Raw genomic sequence first — 14202 nt, forward strand, 5'->3', positions numbered from 1 at the left:
CTGCAGAGGGGACACTAAGGCTCGTCAGTGGAGCTCTCTGGTGGCATATGGCTTTGGCTAGAAGGCAGGTGTGCCGAAGCTGGAATATTTGGCAATTTTTTGGAAGCCACTGCGTGCCTCAGTTTCCCCTGTTTGCTGCTTTGTGACCCAGTGGGGTGGGAAAGGGCTGCTTGCTCTTGGGACCGGCTGAGGAACATAGGTGGGGGTGTCACCGAGCTGTAGGAGCCTTAGCCCCTATATCAATGGAGCATCTCAGAAGATGAAGGCAAATACAATGGCCCAGACAGCGACACCAAGCAACCAACAACCCAGAGGGAGATGGACCCCCCCACCTTTCCTTGGGGAGGCTAAACGGCATTTCCTCAGCCGGAGAACAAAGGACGGGACAGGTTGGGGGCGGGGAAATAAGAGTCGGGGGCTGGAAGGAGTCGGGGCTCTCGGCTGGAGCCAGACAGAGAGACAGACGGAGCTTGAGCCCAGGGGTTCACCACAGCCTGGCTGGGCTCTGGGCTAACCATGCTTTAACTTTAGTTCTCGATGCTACCTGGAGGCCTGCATATGCTGCGTCCTGGCTAACAAACCCCGCTGTGTGAGTGTCACCCCAAATCCGGGGACAAGTCTCCCTCGGGGGCGGCCCCCCTCAGTGGGACTCGCTGACTGGCGCTCATGGGGTGAAGCAGGGGGGCTGAAGGCCCACGGGTCCAGCCTAAGGAGGTGGAGAAGCGGCGTGGCTTGCCCTAGGGCGTCTGGCACACTGACAGGCCTCCTTGAGACCGCTCCAAAAATGGGCCATAGCACCGACCCTGTGGACCCAGGACACCAGGCGATGTATGACCTGCTTCAGGTGGACTTCCAAGAGCATCCCAGGGGCTTCGGGAAGCTGTATCCCTCCGGAGACCGTCCACGCGGGGTCGGCCACCAGGGCCTCGGTCTCGGACTCCATGGAGATCCCGCGTCAGGGGAGCTTTCCACACCGGAGGGGAGGCTCTGGGAAAGAGACGGGCCAGGAAAGCGCAGCTGCCTCACACGCCCTTCTGGAGCTGAGGGACAATCCTGACGTCTTCAGAGAGGAGCCAGCCCCGTGCAGCTGGGAACGCAGAACTCTCGGGGGCAGCGGACGATGCTGGTACCCCCCAGAGAATCTCCTCCATTTTCCTGCCCACTTTCGGAGCCCGCTGTCCATCCAAATGCCACGCTGCCAGAGGGAGAGATGCTGGGGTGGGGTGGGGGACCCCGGCTCAGCCCTAGTCAGGTGAGGTCGGAGCTGGCTACAGATGCACGCAGACGAAGCCACCTGGCGAATGCCGGGGGGTCAGATCTTCCTCGGCTGCGTGGCATCCCCGCTGAAGTGCCGGCCTCGGGCTGCTGGGAGCAAGAGGTCGGGTATTTCTCGTTCACAGAGAAGGGCCCGTGAGCTCGGTGAGAGACGCCCCAAACCGCTGAGTGGCGGGGCTCCCACTCGTGGTCTCTGGAGAAGCGTCTGCAGAGGCTCTGCCAGGGTGAGCCGTACCCCGGAAGGGGCAGCATCGAGATGGGGACGCGGGGGCGGTGCCCCCGTTCTAGAGACAGACAGCCTCTCTGCACAGCAGGGACGCGGCCAGCATCAGGCTGTCCAGCGTGACGGGAAGGTGAAGGCTCCAGGCAGGCGGCAGGCAGTGTTGCCCAGCCTCACGCCCCGCACGCCGGTCTGAAAGGCGGAGAGCCGGGTCTCTGTAGGGACCGGGCACCTTGGGCTACAGGCTGGTTCAGACGGGCACCCCAGCCCAGCAGCTTCGCTGCTAGACTGAAACGCCCATTATCCAATGTGTGTTCCCCAGGTAGGTGCTGACACACAGGGACAGGTCACCCCAGAACCGTCGCTTTCTCAAGCTGAAGAGCTCGAGCTCCTGGAGTCTCTCCCTCTACTGCAGGTTTTCTGACCCTGCCCCTGGCTCCTCGCTGACCCCTCTGCAATCGACTCAGGCCTTCTTGAGCTGAGGGCACCAGAACTGGATGCCAGGATCCCAGCAATGGTCGCACCAGAGTCCAATCCAGAGGCACCTCTCTCGAGGTGCCCCCCGTTTGCTGAAGGGTACCCCAATGCTCGGAAAGGAGCTTTTCTACCACTGACAGCTAAGCACGAACAATTTACCCTCCCCTCCCCCCCCCGCCCCACGTCGGCTGGAGGACCCATCTCCGACCACGGGTGCTGCAAAGGAACCGGAGAGACGGTCGGGCCGCACCATGCTCCACGCTCTTGGGGTGCAGCTTGAGGGGGAGAAGGGGGCAGGTACGGCCCAGCGGAGCCTGCTGGGGAAAAGCCTTCCCGTCTCAGGCGCACGGACACCTCGAGAGCAACACGCACAGGACCATGGCTCGACGGAGACACACACCCGACGGGAGGGGGTGAGGGGGGGGGAGTCCAGGGCAAGGACCCCTCCCACCATATTAGGGAAGGACCCCCCAGCCACTCCTCTGGGGTAGGACGCAGAGGCTGGTTATACAGGGACCCCTCACCCAGCGCTGAGATGCATCCGCACCTGGGGTGGGGCGCGGGGCTGTGTATACGGGACGGAGCGAGCAGCCCCCCAGAGCTGTTACCTTCTCCGTGCGCCACCCAGATTCCCAGGGTGGAGCCAGCCATGCCCTGCAGCATCACCGCCGGGCTCTGCTCGACGGCCAGCGCCACGAAACGCGACTCGAACCGGCCCGAATCGTTGGGGGCCAGCAGCACCCCGGGACGGACGGCCCCACCTGCGGACAGACAGGCTGAGTGAGCCCTGCCCTAGAATCCCCCACCCAGACACCTCCCCAATCCCTCCAGCCCACCGACAGGCCCCTCCCCGCAGCCCCACTCACCCGGGGGGTCGCTCGTGGGGCTCCCGCCCCCCACCCAGCCCAGCAGCGCCATCAGCTGGCAGCCGTTGCAGACACCCAGGCTGAACGTGTCCCTGCGCCGGTGAAAGGCCTCAAACTGGGCCCGCGCCCGGGGGCTGAAGGTCACCGAAGCTGCCCAGCCTGGGGACAAAAAGGGACACCGGGGGTCAGTCACCTGGGGAGAATGGGGCCCGGGGCCTTTCCCTTCCAGGGGCCACCGGCTCCAACCTGGCCCCCGACGGGGACTGGCTGGCTCAGGGGGGTGGGGAACGGGGCTCGGAGCCTGTCCCTTCTAGGGGGTGCCGGCTTCCAACTGGCCCCAGGTGGGGACTCGCAACTCGGCAGGGGGCAAGGGGAGTGGACACGCTGGGTCAGGAGGTGAGGAGAGTGGACACGCTGGCTCAGGAGGTGAGGAGAGTGGACACGCTGGCTCGGCGGGGGCTGAGGGGAGGGGGGCACTGGCTGGGTCAGGAGGTGAGGGGGGCACTGGCTGGGTCAGGAGGTGAGGGGGGCACTGGCTGGCTCCCGGGCAGCGGTCTCACCTTTGGCAGACCCTAGGACGTCCGCGTAGCTGAAGCCCCCCACAAAGACCAGGCCCCGGAACGACTCCAGAGTCACCTCCCCTGCGTACAGGTCCTGCATGGTCACGTCCCAGGCCTGGGGAGAGAGGGGGGTGGGGCCGAGTGGTTAGAGTGGGGGGGGCGGAGCAGGACTCCAGGGTTCGGGGTGGGGGTGGGGAGGTCTCACCTGGAACCCCGCCATGACGAAGGCTGCCACCATCTCGCGGTCCCCGTTGCTGCCCTCCTCGCGCAGGATGGCCACGCGCGGGCCCGGCCGGGCTGGGGGCAAAGGTGGGGTTAGAGACCAGGGCCTGCTGGGCTCAGTGCACCCCCACTGGCAGAGACCCCCCCCCCCCCACGGGGACCTGGGGACACCCCTGCCCACACACCCCTCCCCCCCAGAGACCTCCTTTCTCCATAGCGATCTGGGGACACCCCCTCCCACACACCCCTCCTCCCCCCAGTGAGCCCCGCCCCGCCCCCCAGGGGCCCCGGCCCTCACCCATCTGGCCCAGCAGCGGGGGCTCAATCTTGGGGTCGAAGGTCAGGGTGAAGCTGGGGCCCTGGCGCTGCGCCAGCCCCCTCTCCTCCTGCTCCACGCATTGGGGTGACGCTTGCAGCCGCTCCAGCTGGAAACTCGTGGCCTCCCAGAGGGCGCGCAGGTCACCCACGGGCCGCGCCAGCTCCTCCTGCCCGTTCACCCGCAGCCGCACCTGGGGGCACGCAGGGGCGTCGGCCGGGGGGACTGCAGCACTGGTGCCCCTCACTCCCGACCCGCAGCCCCTGCTAGCCCAGCCCTGGGCTTCCCCCCAGCTCTGCCGGGTGCCCCTCTCTCCCGACCCGCAGCCCCTGCTAGCCCAGCCCAGCCCTGCCCGCCCCCAGCTCTGCGGTGCCCCCCACTCCTGACCTGCAGCCCCCTGCTCCCTGCCCTGTTCCCCCCACAGCTCTGTGGTGCCCCCCCAGCAGCCCCCTGCTACCTGCAGCCCCCTGCTCCCCCCAGCTCTGCGGTGCACTTCAATCCCAACCCACAGCCCCACTCACCATGGACTGGGGGCCCAGGGGTCCCGTCTGCCCGATGGGCAGGCACCGCACTCCAGCCTCCTCGTACCGTCTGCAGACGTCTCCTGCCACAGCGCTGGGCACCTCCAGCACCAGGCCCAGCTCCTCGGCAAACAGCACCTCCAGGGCTGGGGGGGAGGGGAGTCAGCTTGGGGGGGAGAACTGGGGGATTTAGAGGTGGGGGGGCTCGTGTGAGGTGGTCGGTGAGGTTGGCCTTGTGGGGGAGGGGTCCAGGCTCTCACCACTGGGCTACGGGAGGGCTCAGGACAGAGGTTTGGGGAGGGGTTATGGGACAGGGTCCCCCATTCACTGCCAGGCTGTGGGGTTCAGGGCAGGGATTTGGGGAGGGGGTTTGTGGTGGGGTTTTCCATTCACCGCTGGGCTGTGGGGCTCGGGACACGGGTTCGGGGTGAAGTCCCCCATTTACCACCAGGTTGTGGGGTTCGGGGCAGGGCCCCCCACTCACCGCTAAGCCCCGGTGCCACCAGCTCGGCCTGCAGCCCACAGTTCCCGGCGAAGGCCATCTCCAGCAGGCAGGTCACCAGCCCCCCGTCACTCACGTCATGCCCCGCGCTCACCACCGACTCTGGGGGGACAGCACCGGGTGGGACAGGTCCCCCCCAGCATCCCAGCTCCCCCCCAGCCCCAATGGGCACCCATGCCAGCTTCACTCCACCCCCCCAGCCCCGCCCCTCAGACCCTGGGGGTGCCCACATCCAGCTCCCCGCCCAGCCCCGAGGGGCACCCAGGCCAGCTTCACTCCACTCCTGGGGTGCCCACATCCAGCTCCTCCCCCAGCCCCAGGGGCACCCTCCAGGTCTGGGGAGGCCACGTGGCCAGCCCCCCTCACACCTCCCCCACAGCAGGGCTCATCCCCCCCCAGCAGGGACGGACAGACGGACGGACACACCTTGCAGCAATTGCTGGGTGACGCGGAAGCAGGCTGCCAGGCTGTCCGGGTTCTCCAGGTCTGGGCAGCGATCCCCCAGCTGGGAGTAGCACTGCGCCAGGGCACTGCCCCCCAGCCGGTGCCGCTCGGGGCACAGCTCCACGTACAGTAGGGCCCCTGCAGGGCAAGAGAGATGGGGTCAGAGCCAGACACCAGGGTCCCCGAGCCAGCCAGTCCCTGGCCTGTGGCACATCAGAGCCAGCGCCCCCAAGAGGGGAAAGGCCCCATGCCCCACCCCTCTGAGCCAGCCAGTCCGTGCCCTGGGGCCAGATGGGAGCTGGTGCCCCCTAAAAGGGAAAGAGCCTGTGCCCCATTCCCCACTCCCCTGAGCCAACCAGCCCCCGCCCCTCACCTTTGCCATCGGGGCACTTGAGGTCAGGTGTGACGGTGGCCCTGATGTCCGGACACACGGCGTAGGCTGAGACGACCAATGTCCCTGTGGGGAGATGGGATGGGGTCAGTGGGGAGTCCAGCTAGCCTAGGGGGGTGGGGGAAGCGGGGGAAAGAGCCAGTGTGGGGGGCCAGGAGAGCTTGGAAGGGCGGGATTGGGGACTCCCGGGGGCAAGAAAGCCAGGGCACCTGCAGGGGATGAATTGGGGACCCTTTACGGGGTGGATAGGGGAGTGAGGACTGGCTGCAGTGGGGGCAGAGGGGGCATGGGGCAGTAGCTTTGGGGATGGACATGGGGCGGCCCTCGTGCGCACACCCCTCTAACAGAGGAGGTCTGTGGGAGATGAGGTATCTGGTGGTGTGCCTCTGTTTCCCTATGGACAGATGCCCGGCCTGCTGAGCGTGGAGAGGTGGGGGGCTGCTGGGGCAGGGCGAAGGGGCAGAGCCCACCCCCCACACTCACCGGGCGCCATGACGATGTCCGTGCCCACGCGGGCCGCCATGCTGAGCGAGTCCTTGCCCCCGTCCACGGCCACCCCCAGCTGGCCCATGACGGCGCACATGGCCCTACAGGCGTCCACCAGCGCCGCACCCTCGCCCGCCTGCTTGGCCGCCCACATCCAGTTCCCGCTGCACTTCACGTCCTGGGGGGAGAGGGGGGTCAGCCACGGGGCCCCGACCAGCCCCATGCCTCCTGCACTGCCCCATAGCGCCCCCGCTTTATGGCCTCCACATCCAGTTCCCGCTGCACTTCACGTCCGGAGGGGAGAGGGGGGTCAGCCATTGGGCTCCCATACAGCCCCATGCCCCCTCCCGCCCCACACTGCCCCATGGCCGCCCCACAGCCTCCACAACCAGTGCCCATTGCATTTCACATCCTGGGGACAGAGAGGGGTCAGCCGTGGTCCGCTGACAGCCCCACAACCACCCCACTGCACCACAGCCCCCCCCAGTTCCTGCTGAACTTCACGTCCCGGAGGGGAAGGGGGGAGAGAATCAGCCACATGAGCCCACAACCCCATGGCCCCCCCACCCCACAGCCAGGTCCAGTTGCACTTCATATCCTGGGAAGAAAGCGGGGTGAGACACGGGACCCCCATACAGCCCCAATCTCCCCCCCCACACACACACAGCCCCATGGGCCCCCTCCACCTCCAATACCCACTGCACTTCACATCTGTGGGGTGGGGGGGCCAAGAGGAGGAGGATTAGCCACAGGAGGGAAAATGTCAGACACAGACGAGCCCCCCCCCACTCAGCCCCCCCCCAGGCTGTCCCCTCCCCAAGCAGACCCCCCCCCAGCATCCCCCCAACCTCCCCTCCCCAAGCAGACCCCCCATGGCTCACAGGGCCACTCACCCGCAGGTCGGTGACGCGGGCAAAGACCAGGTTGGTGAGCGCCTCACCCACGGCCAGCCGGGCCCCCGCGCCCGGGTCGATCAGTCCCTTGAGTGGCTGCTCCCCGAGGGCCGTGGCTGCCCCCACCGTCTCGAAGGGGGACAGAGCCACCACGGCCACATCGGCCAGGGGTGTGTGCAGGGGACCCACGCACTGCTGCTGGGCCACCAGCCCCGTCACCGACCGGTCCACCTGCCACAGGGACACACGGCTCAGGGTGGCAGTACCCCTCTGGGGTGAGGTGGGGGAGCAGAGAGCTGGGGCCAGGGGGCATTACGCCCCACAGGACGATGACAGAGACATGGGGTCACGGGGTGCAGGACACTTTCCCCTCCGGGAGGGCAGACACACAGGATCAGGAGGTGTGGGGATACGGCCACTCAGGGGGCAGAGATACAGTGCCAGGGGGCATGAGGCACTCACCCTCTGGCATGGGAGGGCAGAGACAGGGTGTGATGTTATTGACATAATCTGTAACCGTATAGATCACTGTTGCAACCACTGTTCTATATGAACAGGAAATATTGTACAGAGATTGTCGTGTGAGGTGTCTACAGGAAGGCGATGGTTGGCTGGTCAGGATAATGCTATCTGTGTACGTGTATCATTTTTGTAGCTGAAGTTAGGAATATTGGCTCTGTACTGTCTGTAGTTCAAACTTGTGCTGTGCTTCCGGGGGACACCCCAGACAGTTTGGGGTCAGCTCGGCCTAGCCTGCTGGATGGCTCATTAAGGACCATCAGCGATACGAGTGACCCATTGAGAGAAGGCAGACACGCCTGGGGACTCAGCCAGGCAGGCAGGGACCTGCCTATGGACCGACCCCTGAGGTGTTTCCAGGCCATGGGCTGGACAGCTTGTCTTTGGGACAAAGAAAGAGACCACACGGCAAGAGACTATGAAGAGCTGTTGCAGCTCCTCCATCCTGCTTCTGACCTCTGGAGGACCCCTCCCAGCTGGGGATGTTCTCCAGAGACGGGATTTGAACCTGCAGCTTATTCCATCCCTGCTACAAGCCTGAACCAAGAACTTGGCCATTACTGTCTGTCATTGAGTCCATGTAATCAATTCTGGCTCTCATCTCTATCTTGTTTCCTTTTATGAATGAACCTTTAGATTTTAGATTCCAAAGGACTGGCCACAGCGTGATTTGTGGGTAAGATCTGATTTGTAGATTGACCTGGGTCTGGGGCTTGGTCCTTTGGGATCGAGGGAACCTTTTTTCTTTTACCGGGGTATTGGTTTTCATAACCATCTGTCCCCATGACGAGGGGCACTGGTGGGGATACTGGGAAACTGGAGTGTCTAAGGGAATTGCTTGTGTGACTTGTGGTTAGCCAGTGGGGTAAAACCAAAGTCCTCTCTGGCTGGCTGGTTGGGTTTGCCTTGGTGTGCCCAGAAACCCCAGCCTGGGGCTGTAACTGCCCAGCTAAGCAATTTGCCCTGAATTGGCACTCTCGGTTGGGTCCCGCCCGAACCAGCATCGTTCCACAGGGTTGGGGGCACTACCCTCTGAGTCGTCACGAGCTCACTTGGGCCACACCCTCGGGGGGGGGGGGGGGGGGCAGGGTACCTTGTTGGTCAGGTAGCGTTTGCTGGCCACGGCCGGCAGCCGCAGGACCCGCTCCAGGGCGTCCCCCACACTCAGCCCAGGGGGCAGGCACAGGCGGTGGAGGGCTGGGCTGTTGTGGGACAAGACAAATTCCTGGAGAAAAGATGGGACATTCATGAGTTAATCCAGCAGGGGACGCTGTGGGGAGCAAGCGGGGGGCACTGTCTATGGGGGAAGCTCCCGACTACTCCAGCCCTGGCCTCTCGCAGCAGGGAATGCTGTGGGAGGGTAGGGTGGGGGCACTGTCTATGGGGGGAGCTCCCCGCTACTCCGGCCCCGGCCTCTCCCAGAAGGGGTGCCGTGGGGGGGCAGTCTGGGGGGATCTGTGGGTGCGACCCCAGGCCCCCCCCCTGTACCTTTTGTGGCATCTTGCCCAGCACCCACTCCAGCTGCAGGTCGACCGGCGTCTGCTTCCCACTGGGCTTCGCTGGGGCCACGTCCGTCACTGGGGCCTCCAGGTCGTCCACCAGCACAATCTGAGGGAGGATAGCCCATGGGGGGGGGGTCAGTGACGAGTCACAGCCCCCCCAGTCTATGCCCCGGTGTCCTGGGGGTGTGGAGGGCCAGGGGGCCCAGCGGTTAGCACCCCACCCTCCAGCCCCGCAGAGATGCCTGCTTCCTGCCCCTGGGCTGGGAGTTTGGGCTTCGCCCAAGGGGCTGGAATGAGGGGCTGGGGCGGGGCCGGGGCAGCTGCCTGGCCAAGGGTTCTCCAATCGGGGGGGACACCCTGGGGAAGGCGGCCCGCCCCACTGCCAGCCCCCTCTTACCACAACCAGCCCATGCCCACCCCGCCCTCTCCAGTGTCGGCACCCCCTTCTCCCCACCTCCAGGCCCCATCTCTGCTACCAGGATCCCCATCCCAGCCTTTGTGCTACACCCCTTTTCTCTCCACAGAGCCCCCCAGTGCCCCTCCCCAGTCCCAGCCAACCCCACCCCCACTCCAGAGATCCAGCCCCCCATGCCTAGAGACCCATCCTCACCCCCACGCCCCCGGCTCAAACCCCGCATGCACAAATCCCCCAATGACCCAGGGCCCCACCATTAGTCTCCACCCACTGAGCCCTGATGCCCTGTCCCCCCATGTGAGCCACTCCCCACGTATGAGCCCTACCACCCTACCCCTGCGGTCCAAGCTCCTCCCCCCCACGAACCCCATCAGGCCTAGCCACCCGCACCCTGCTGCCCCACAGAACTGACACCCCTCCAGTAGCCCGTGTGTCCTGTCTGCCCAGTGCAAGCCCCCCCCCGGGGCCCAGCCTACCCTTCCCCACAAGAGTCCTGGCCCCACCTCCTCCACAGCCCCAACCCCCTCCCACCAGTGCCAGTCCAGGCCCTGCTTCCCCCCACACTCCTGGACTCAGGCCTGGCCCACCCCTTCCCCACACATGAATCCCAATGATCCCCCAGGCTCAGCTCATACCAGGCCGCCCCTCCCCCAGACTCAAGTCCTGGATCCGGGCCCCACGGAGTGGGGAGTATTAACCTGGTAACAGTGCATGGGAGTTTTACTAGTTTACTGTCTTCTGCTAACCCGGGGCGTGCCTCCGTTTCCCTGGGGTGCTGCACCAATGCGAGGTGGGGATGGGAAAGAAGGGGGGGACTTCCCTGAGGGACGACACTGGACGGCCAGCAGGTAAAGGCTGGCGGCTCCCCTTCGTAACCTGAGCCCAGGTGACCCCTTCTGCCCGGGGAACTGGACAGAGGCTGGAGGAGGGGCCGGGGGGGTGGCTGGGTGAGGCAGCAAGAAGGGGAGTGAGGCCCAGAACCCAGGTCTGTACCTACAAGCTCTGGCTTGGGCTGTGATCCTGTCGGCTAATAAACCTTCTGTGTTCCTGGCCGGCTGAGAGGCACGGTGAATGGCAGGAAGTGGGGGGTGCAGGGCCCTGACTGCCCCACACTCCGTGACACTCCCACGCGCCAGTCCCCCCTCAGCTGCCTGTCCCTAGGCTCAAGCCATCATCACATGCAGCTCCCGGCTGCCCGTCCCTCGGCCCGGTGCCCCCAGCCGCCCCGCCAGCCACAGCCCCGGCCCAGCTCCCCCACACCGGCGCCCGTACCCGTCCGTCCCCGGTGATGGTGCCCACGACGTCCACGGGGCAGCGTTCGCGCTGGCCTAGGCGTTGCAGCAGCGCGGCATCGGTGGGGCGCAGCAGGAGGGCGTTGGACTCCTGGTACTCGGCCCCCCAGATCTCCAGCACGCTCAGCGTGGGGTCACCCAGCTGAGGGGTACATGGGTGTCAGGGAGGGGAGGAGGTTGGGGGACTAAGAGAATTGGGGGCCTGGAGCAGGGTCCCACACACCCAGAAGGGGCCAGAGGGGGAGGGATGTGGGGGGTGCCACATACTCAGGAGTGATGGACAGGGTGGGGTCAGGGGCTGGGAGCAGCCCTATGGCGAGGTCGAGGACTGGGGGGAAATCAGGGGTCCCACACACCCTGGAGTCGCTAGCTGGGGGCCGGGAGCGTCCCTGCTTGGCAGCCCCACACCAGAGCACTGCTGGGGGCAGGGTTGCAGCCAGCCCCATGGGGGTGAGTCGAATATTGAACCGAATCTTGGGGATGGGGGGCTACGGCTGGGCCCAGCCTCAGAGAGGGGAGTGTCCTGGTACATTGCGGGGGGTTGTAGCCCCACCCCTACTATGGAGTGGGGGAGCCATGGGGTCATGCCCAGCTACCCTGAAACTGGGACAGGCCCACACACCTGGGAGTGGCTGGTATGACGGGGCAGGCTGGGAGGGCAGGGGAAACCCACACACCTGGGGGTGGCTGCCATGGGGAGCAGTGCGGCAGGTGGTCCCCACACACCTGGGAGCAGTTGGCGTGGGGGGCAGAGGGGCAGGGGGTCCCCACACACCTGGAAGCGGCTGGCATAGATCACAGCCCCGGCTGGGTCACTCAGCTCCTTCAGCACGTTCCCTGGAGGGCGAGGCAGGAAGAGTCACCCACTGCTGGGGCACTGGGCCCCCCCACTATGCCCTACCCAGGCACTGATCCCCCACCCCACCACCCTGGAACCACTGCCCCCCCGGCCCTGCCCCCCCCCCCTCACCATTGCCCCCAGCCCCCTGGTCGTGGAGGCTGCAGATGGGGTTGGCCTTCCCTGTCTCCACGCAGCCCCGCAGCACCCGGTTCATCTTCTGCTCCATCTCGGGGTCCCCCCGCTGCACCGCCCCGAAATCCAGGTCGCTGGCGTTGTCACCCTGCACCTGATGGGAGATGGGGGTGGGGGGGGTCACCTGACACAAATCTTCTGATACAGCCTTGTGACGAAGTGGGACTGTTCTTAATGTTTCCTCTGAATAGTGTGGGGGTGCCTCAGTTTCCCCTGTGCAGTTCTTAAGTATCTAGGGCGTGGGATAAGGGTGTATGATCATTGCAGAGCCCTAGAGGGCAGGTATGTGCTGGGGTCTGGACACAAGGAATAGCCGACACCCTGTTTCCTGGCCACTGATGGCCTGGGCGCTCCCCCCCTGCAAGGTGAGAGCTAAAGGGTTGGAGAACAAAGGGATCAGGTGCCCAGGAAAGGGACAAAGCCCAGGGGAGGAGGGGCTGGAGGGAGTTTCAGTTTGGGGCTGGCTGGGGACATGGAGTGAAGGGCAGACGTGGTTGTCTGGCTCACTGCCCCCCAAAATGGACCCGGCTGAGGGTCCTGTTCTCTGCACCTACAAGCTCTGTGTTAGACCATGTTCCTGTCGTCTAATAAACCTTCTGTTTTACTGGCTGGCTGAGAGTCACGTCTGACTGCGGAGTTGGGGGGCAGGACCCTCTGGCTTCCCCAGGACCCCGCCTGGGTGGACTCGCTGTGGGAAGTGCACGGAGGGGCAGAGGAGGCTGAATGCTCCGAGGTCAGACCCAGGAAGGTGGAAGCTGTGTGAGCTGTGTGTCCTGCAGACAGGCTGCTCGCAGAGAGGCGACTGCCCCGAGTCCTGCCTGGCTTCATGGGGAGCAGTTCCAGAGCATCGCCCAGGGACCCCGTGACAAGCCTCAACCCCCCAAGCCTAATCCTCCCAGCAGCACCTCCAAATCCAGCTCACCGGTATTGTCCCCCTGCTTCCGGGGGGGAAAGGGCTCACCCCAACACAGCCCCAATGCCCCCCATTGCTCCCTGCTCTCAGGCTGGGGGGAGCATGTGGAGGGTACTGCCCAGGCAGCGCTGGGCACAGAGGACTATGGGCCTTGTTGGGAAGTGAGTTGGGGGCATCCTGGGGGTCACATAGGGATAGGAGGCCGGGGAGGCGCCACTACAGACATGGTGGGTGAGGACTGCATGGGCCCCACTGTTGGAGGGGGTATGTGGCAGGGTGGGGGTAACACAGGGCCAGGGCTGAGGGGGGCAGGCCCCACTGTGGGAGGGGGCCAAGTAGGCTGCACTGTGGCTTGTAGGGGGGTGACAAGGGTGCAGGGCTGTATGGGGGCAGTGGGGGGGTGTCCCTGGGGGGTAAAATAGGGGGAGTCATGTCAGGGATGTAAGTCGAGCAGTACGGGCAGTGGGTGGGGCTGGGGCTCTGCTGACCCTCCACCCCTGCAGCGCCCACAGGGAAACCCCCCGTCCCTGCCCCCCAGGTCCCCTCCTCACTCACCTGGATGGAGGAGGCTGAACTCCCCCCGACTCCGATCCGGTACACGGGACCCCCCACTTTCACCACCTGCATCCCTGGAGGGAGAGCGAACAGTAAGACCCCACAAAACCCACCCCAGCCCCATGGCAAGGCGCTGCCTCTCCCTCGCCCCCCTTCGCAAAGAGGGGGAAGCCCTGGGGCCAGATGGCTGCTCCCAGGCAACATGGGGTCTGGGTAGGGTGACCAGACAGCAAGTGTGAACAATTGGGACAGGGGGTGAGGGGTAATAGGAGCCTATATAAGAAAAAGCCCCCAAAAATCAGGACGGTCCCTAGAAAATCGGGACATCTGGTCACCCTGCCTGGGGGAGGCAGGGCAGGGAGGTTCTTAGGCTGTGGGGGAACTGCAGTATGTGGGGGGAGGGGGCAGAGGGGGTTTACTAGGGAGTGGCACGGAGTGGGGGGGTACTTACCAGGCTCGGGGGGCTCCTTGTGCACGTGAATGTCCTCCATGGCGCCGATCCCCCCGCTGAACATGATGGGCTTGATCCATTCGCGCCGCTGCCCATTGGGTAGCTGCTGGCCGAAGGAACGGGCGAACCCTGACCGAGATTGGCGGGGGGCGGGGGTTATAGCAGAGACACCCCCCCCAGCCTCTCCCCACTGGGCACCACAGCCCTTTAGTGCTTGGCATTTCTCCTGCTCAGGTTGTTATATCCCCCCCACCAGAGCAAGACGCACCCCCTTCCTCTGCTGCCCAATGTTCCCCAAGGCCGCCCTAGAGCCGGGTGCGTCCCCTCTGCCAGGCGCTCCCCAACCCCA

General features: G+C 65.3%; 2 protein-coding genes and 1 pseudogene across 19 annotated transcripts in view; 1 reads left to right on the forward strand and 2 right to left on the reverse strand.

Moving 5' to 3' along the window:
* The window catches only part of LOC102934537, a 1094240-nt pseudogene that overhangs the window by 946761 nt on the left and 133277 nt on the right, over positions 1 to 14202 (reverse strand).
* The window catches only part of LOC102933291 (zinc finger protein OZF), a 1218290-nt gene that overhangs the window by 792752 nt on the left and 411336 nt on the right, over positions 1 to 14202 (forward strand). The window lies entirely within an intron of this gene.
* Positions 1 to 14202, reverse strand: part of PFAS (phosphoribosylformylglycinamidine synthase) — a 28750-nt gene that overhangs the window by 2646 nt on the left and 11902 nt on the right. For 14 of the 16 annotated variants that reach the window (XM_037887299.2, XM_037887300.2, XM_043537214.1 and 11 more), the window contains 18 exons: positions 13854 to 13982; positions 13403 to 13476; positions 11872 to 12028; positions 11677 to 11738; positions 10882 to 11043; positions 9181 to 9300; positions 8786 to 8917; positions 7174 to 7404; positions 6278 to 6458; positions 5777 to 5860; positions 5386 to 5541; positions 4942 to 5061; positions 4458 to 4603; positions 3919 to 4129; positions 3604 to 3695; positions 3399 to 3513; positions 2839 to 2997; positions 2581 to 2733 (listed from right to left, as the gene is read on the reverse strand). In XM_037887299.2, coding sequence (XP_037743227.1) covers positions 2581 to 2733; positions 2839 to 2997; positions 3399 to 3513; positions 3604 to 3695; positions 3919 to 4129; positions 4458 to 4603; positions 4942 to 5061; positions 5386 to 5541; positions 5777 to 5860; positions 6278 to 6458; positions 7174 to 7404; positions 8786 to 8917; positions 9181 to 9300; positions 10882 to 11043; positions 11677 to 11738; positions 11872 to 12028; positions 13403 to 13476; positions 13854 to 13982 — 2484 coding nt within the window. Of the gene's footprint in view, positions 1 to 1049; positions 1366 to 2580; positions 2734 to 2838; positions 2998 to 3398; positions 3514 to 3603; positions 3696 to 3918; positions 4130 to 4457; positions 4604 to 4941; positions 5062 to 5385; positions 5542 to 5776; positions 5861 to 6277; positions 6459 to 7173; positions 7405 to 8785; positions 8918 to 9180; positions 9301 to 10881; positions 11044 to 11676; positions 11739 to 11871; positions 12029 to 13402; positions 13477 to 13853; positions 13983 to 14202 lie in introns of those variants that run through there. The other 2 variants (XM_043537218.1, XM_043537217.1) reach the window with 2 other exon arrangements.

Source organism: Chelonia mydas, chromosome 28 (genome assembly GCF_015237465.2).
Source record: "Chelonia mydas isolate rCheMyd1 chromosome 28, rCheMyd1.pri.v2, whole genome shotgun sequence".
Classification (NCBI taxonomy): Eukaryota; Metazoa; Chordata; order Testudines; family Cheloniidae; genus Chelonia; species Chelonia mydas.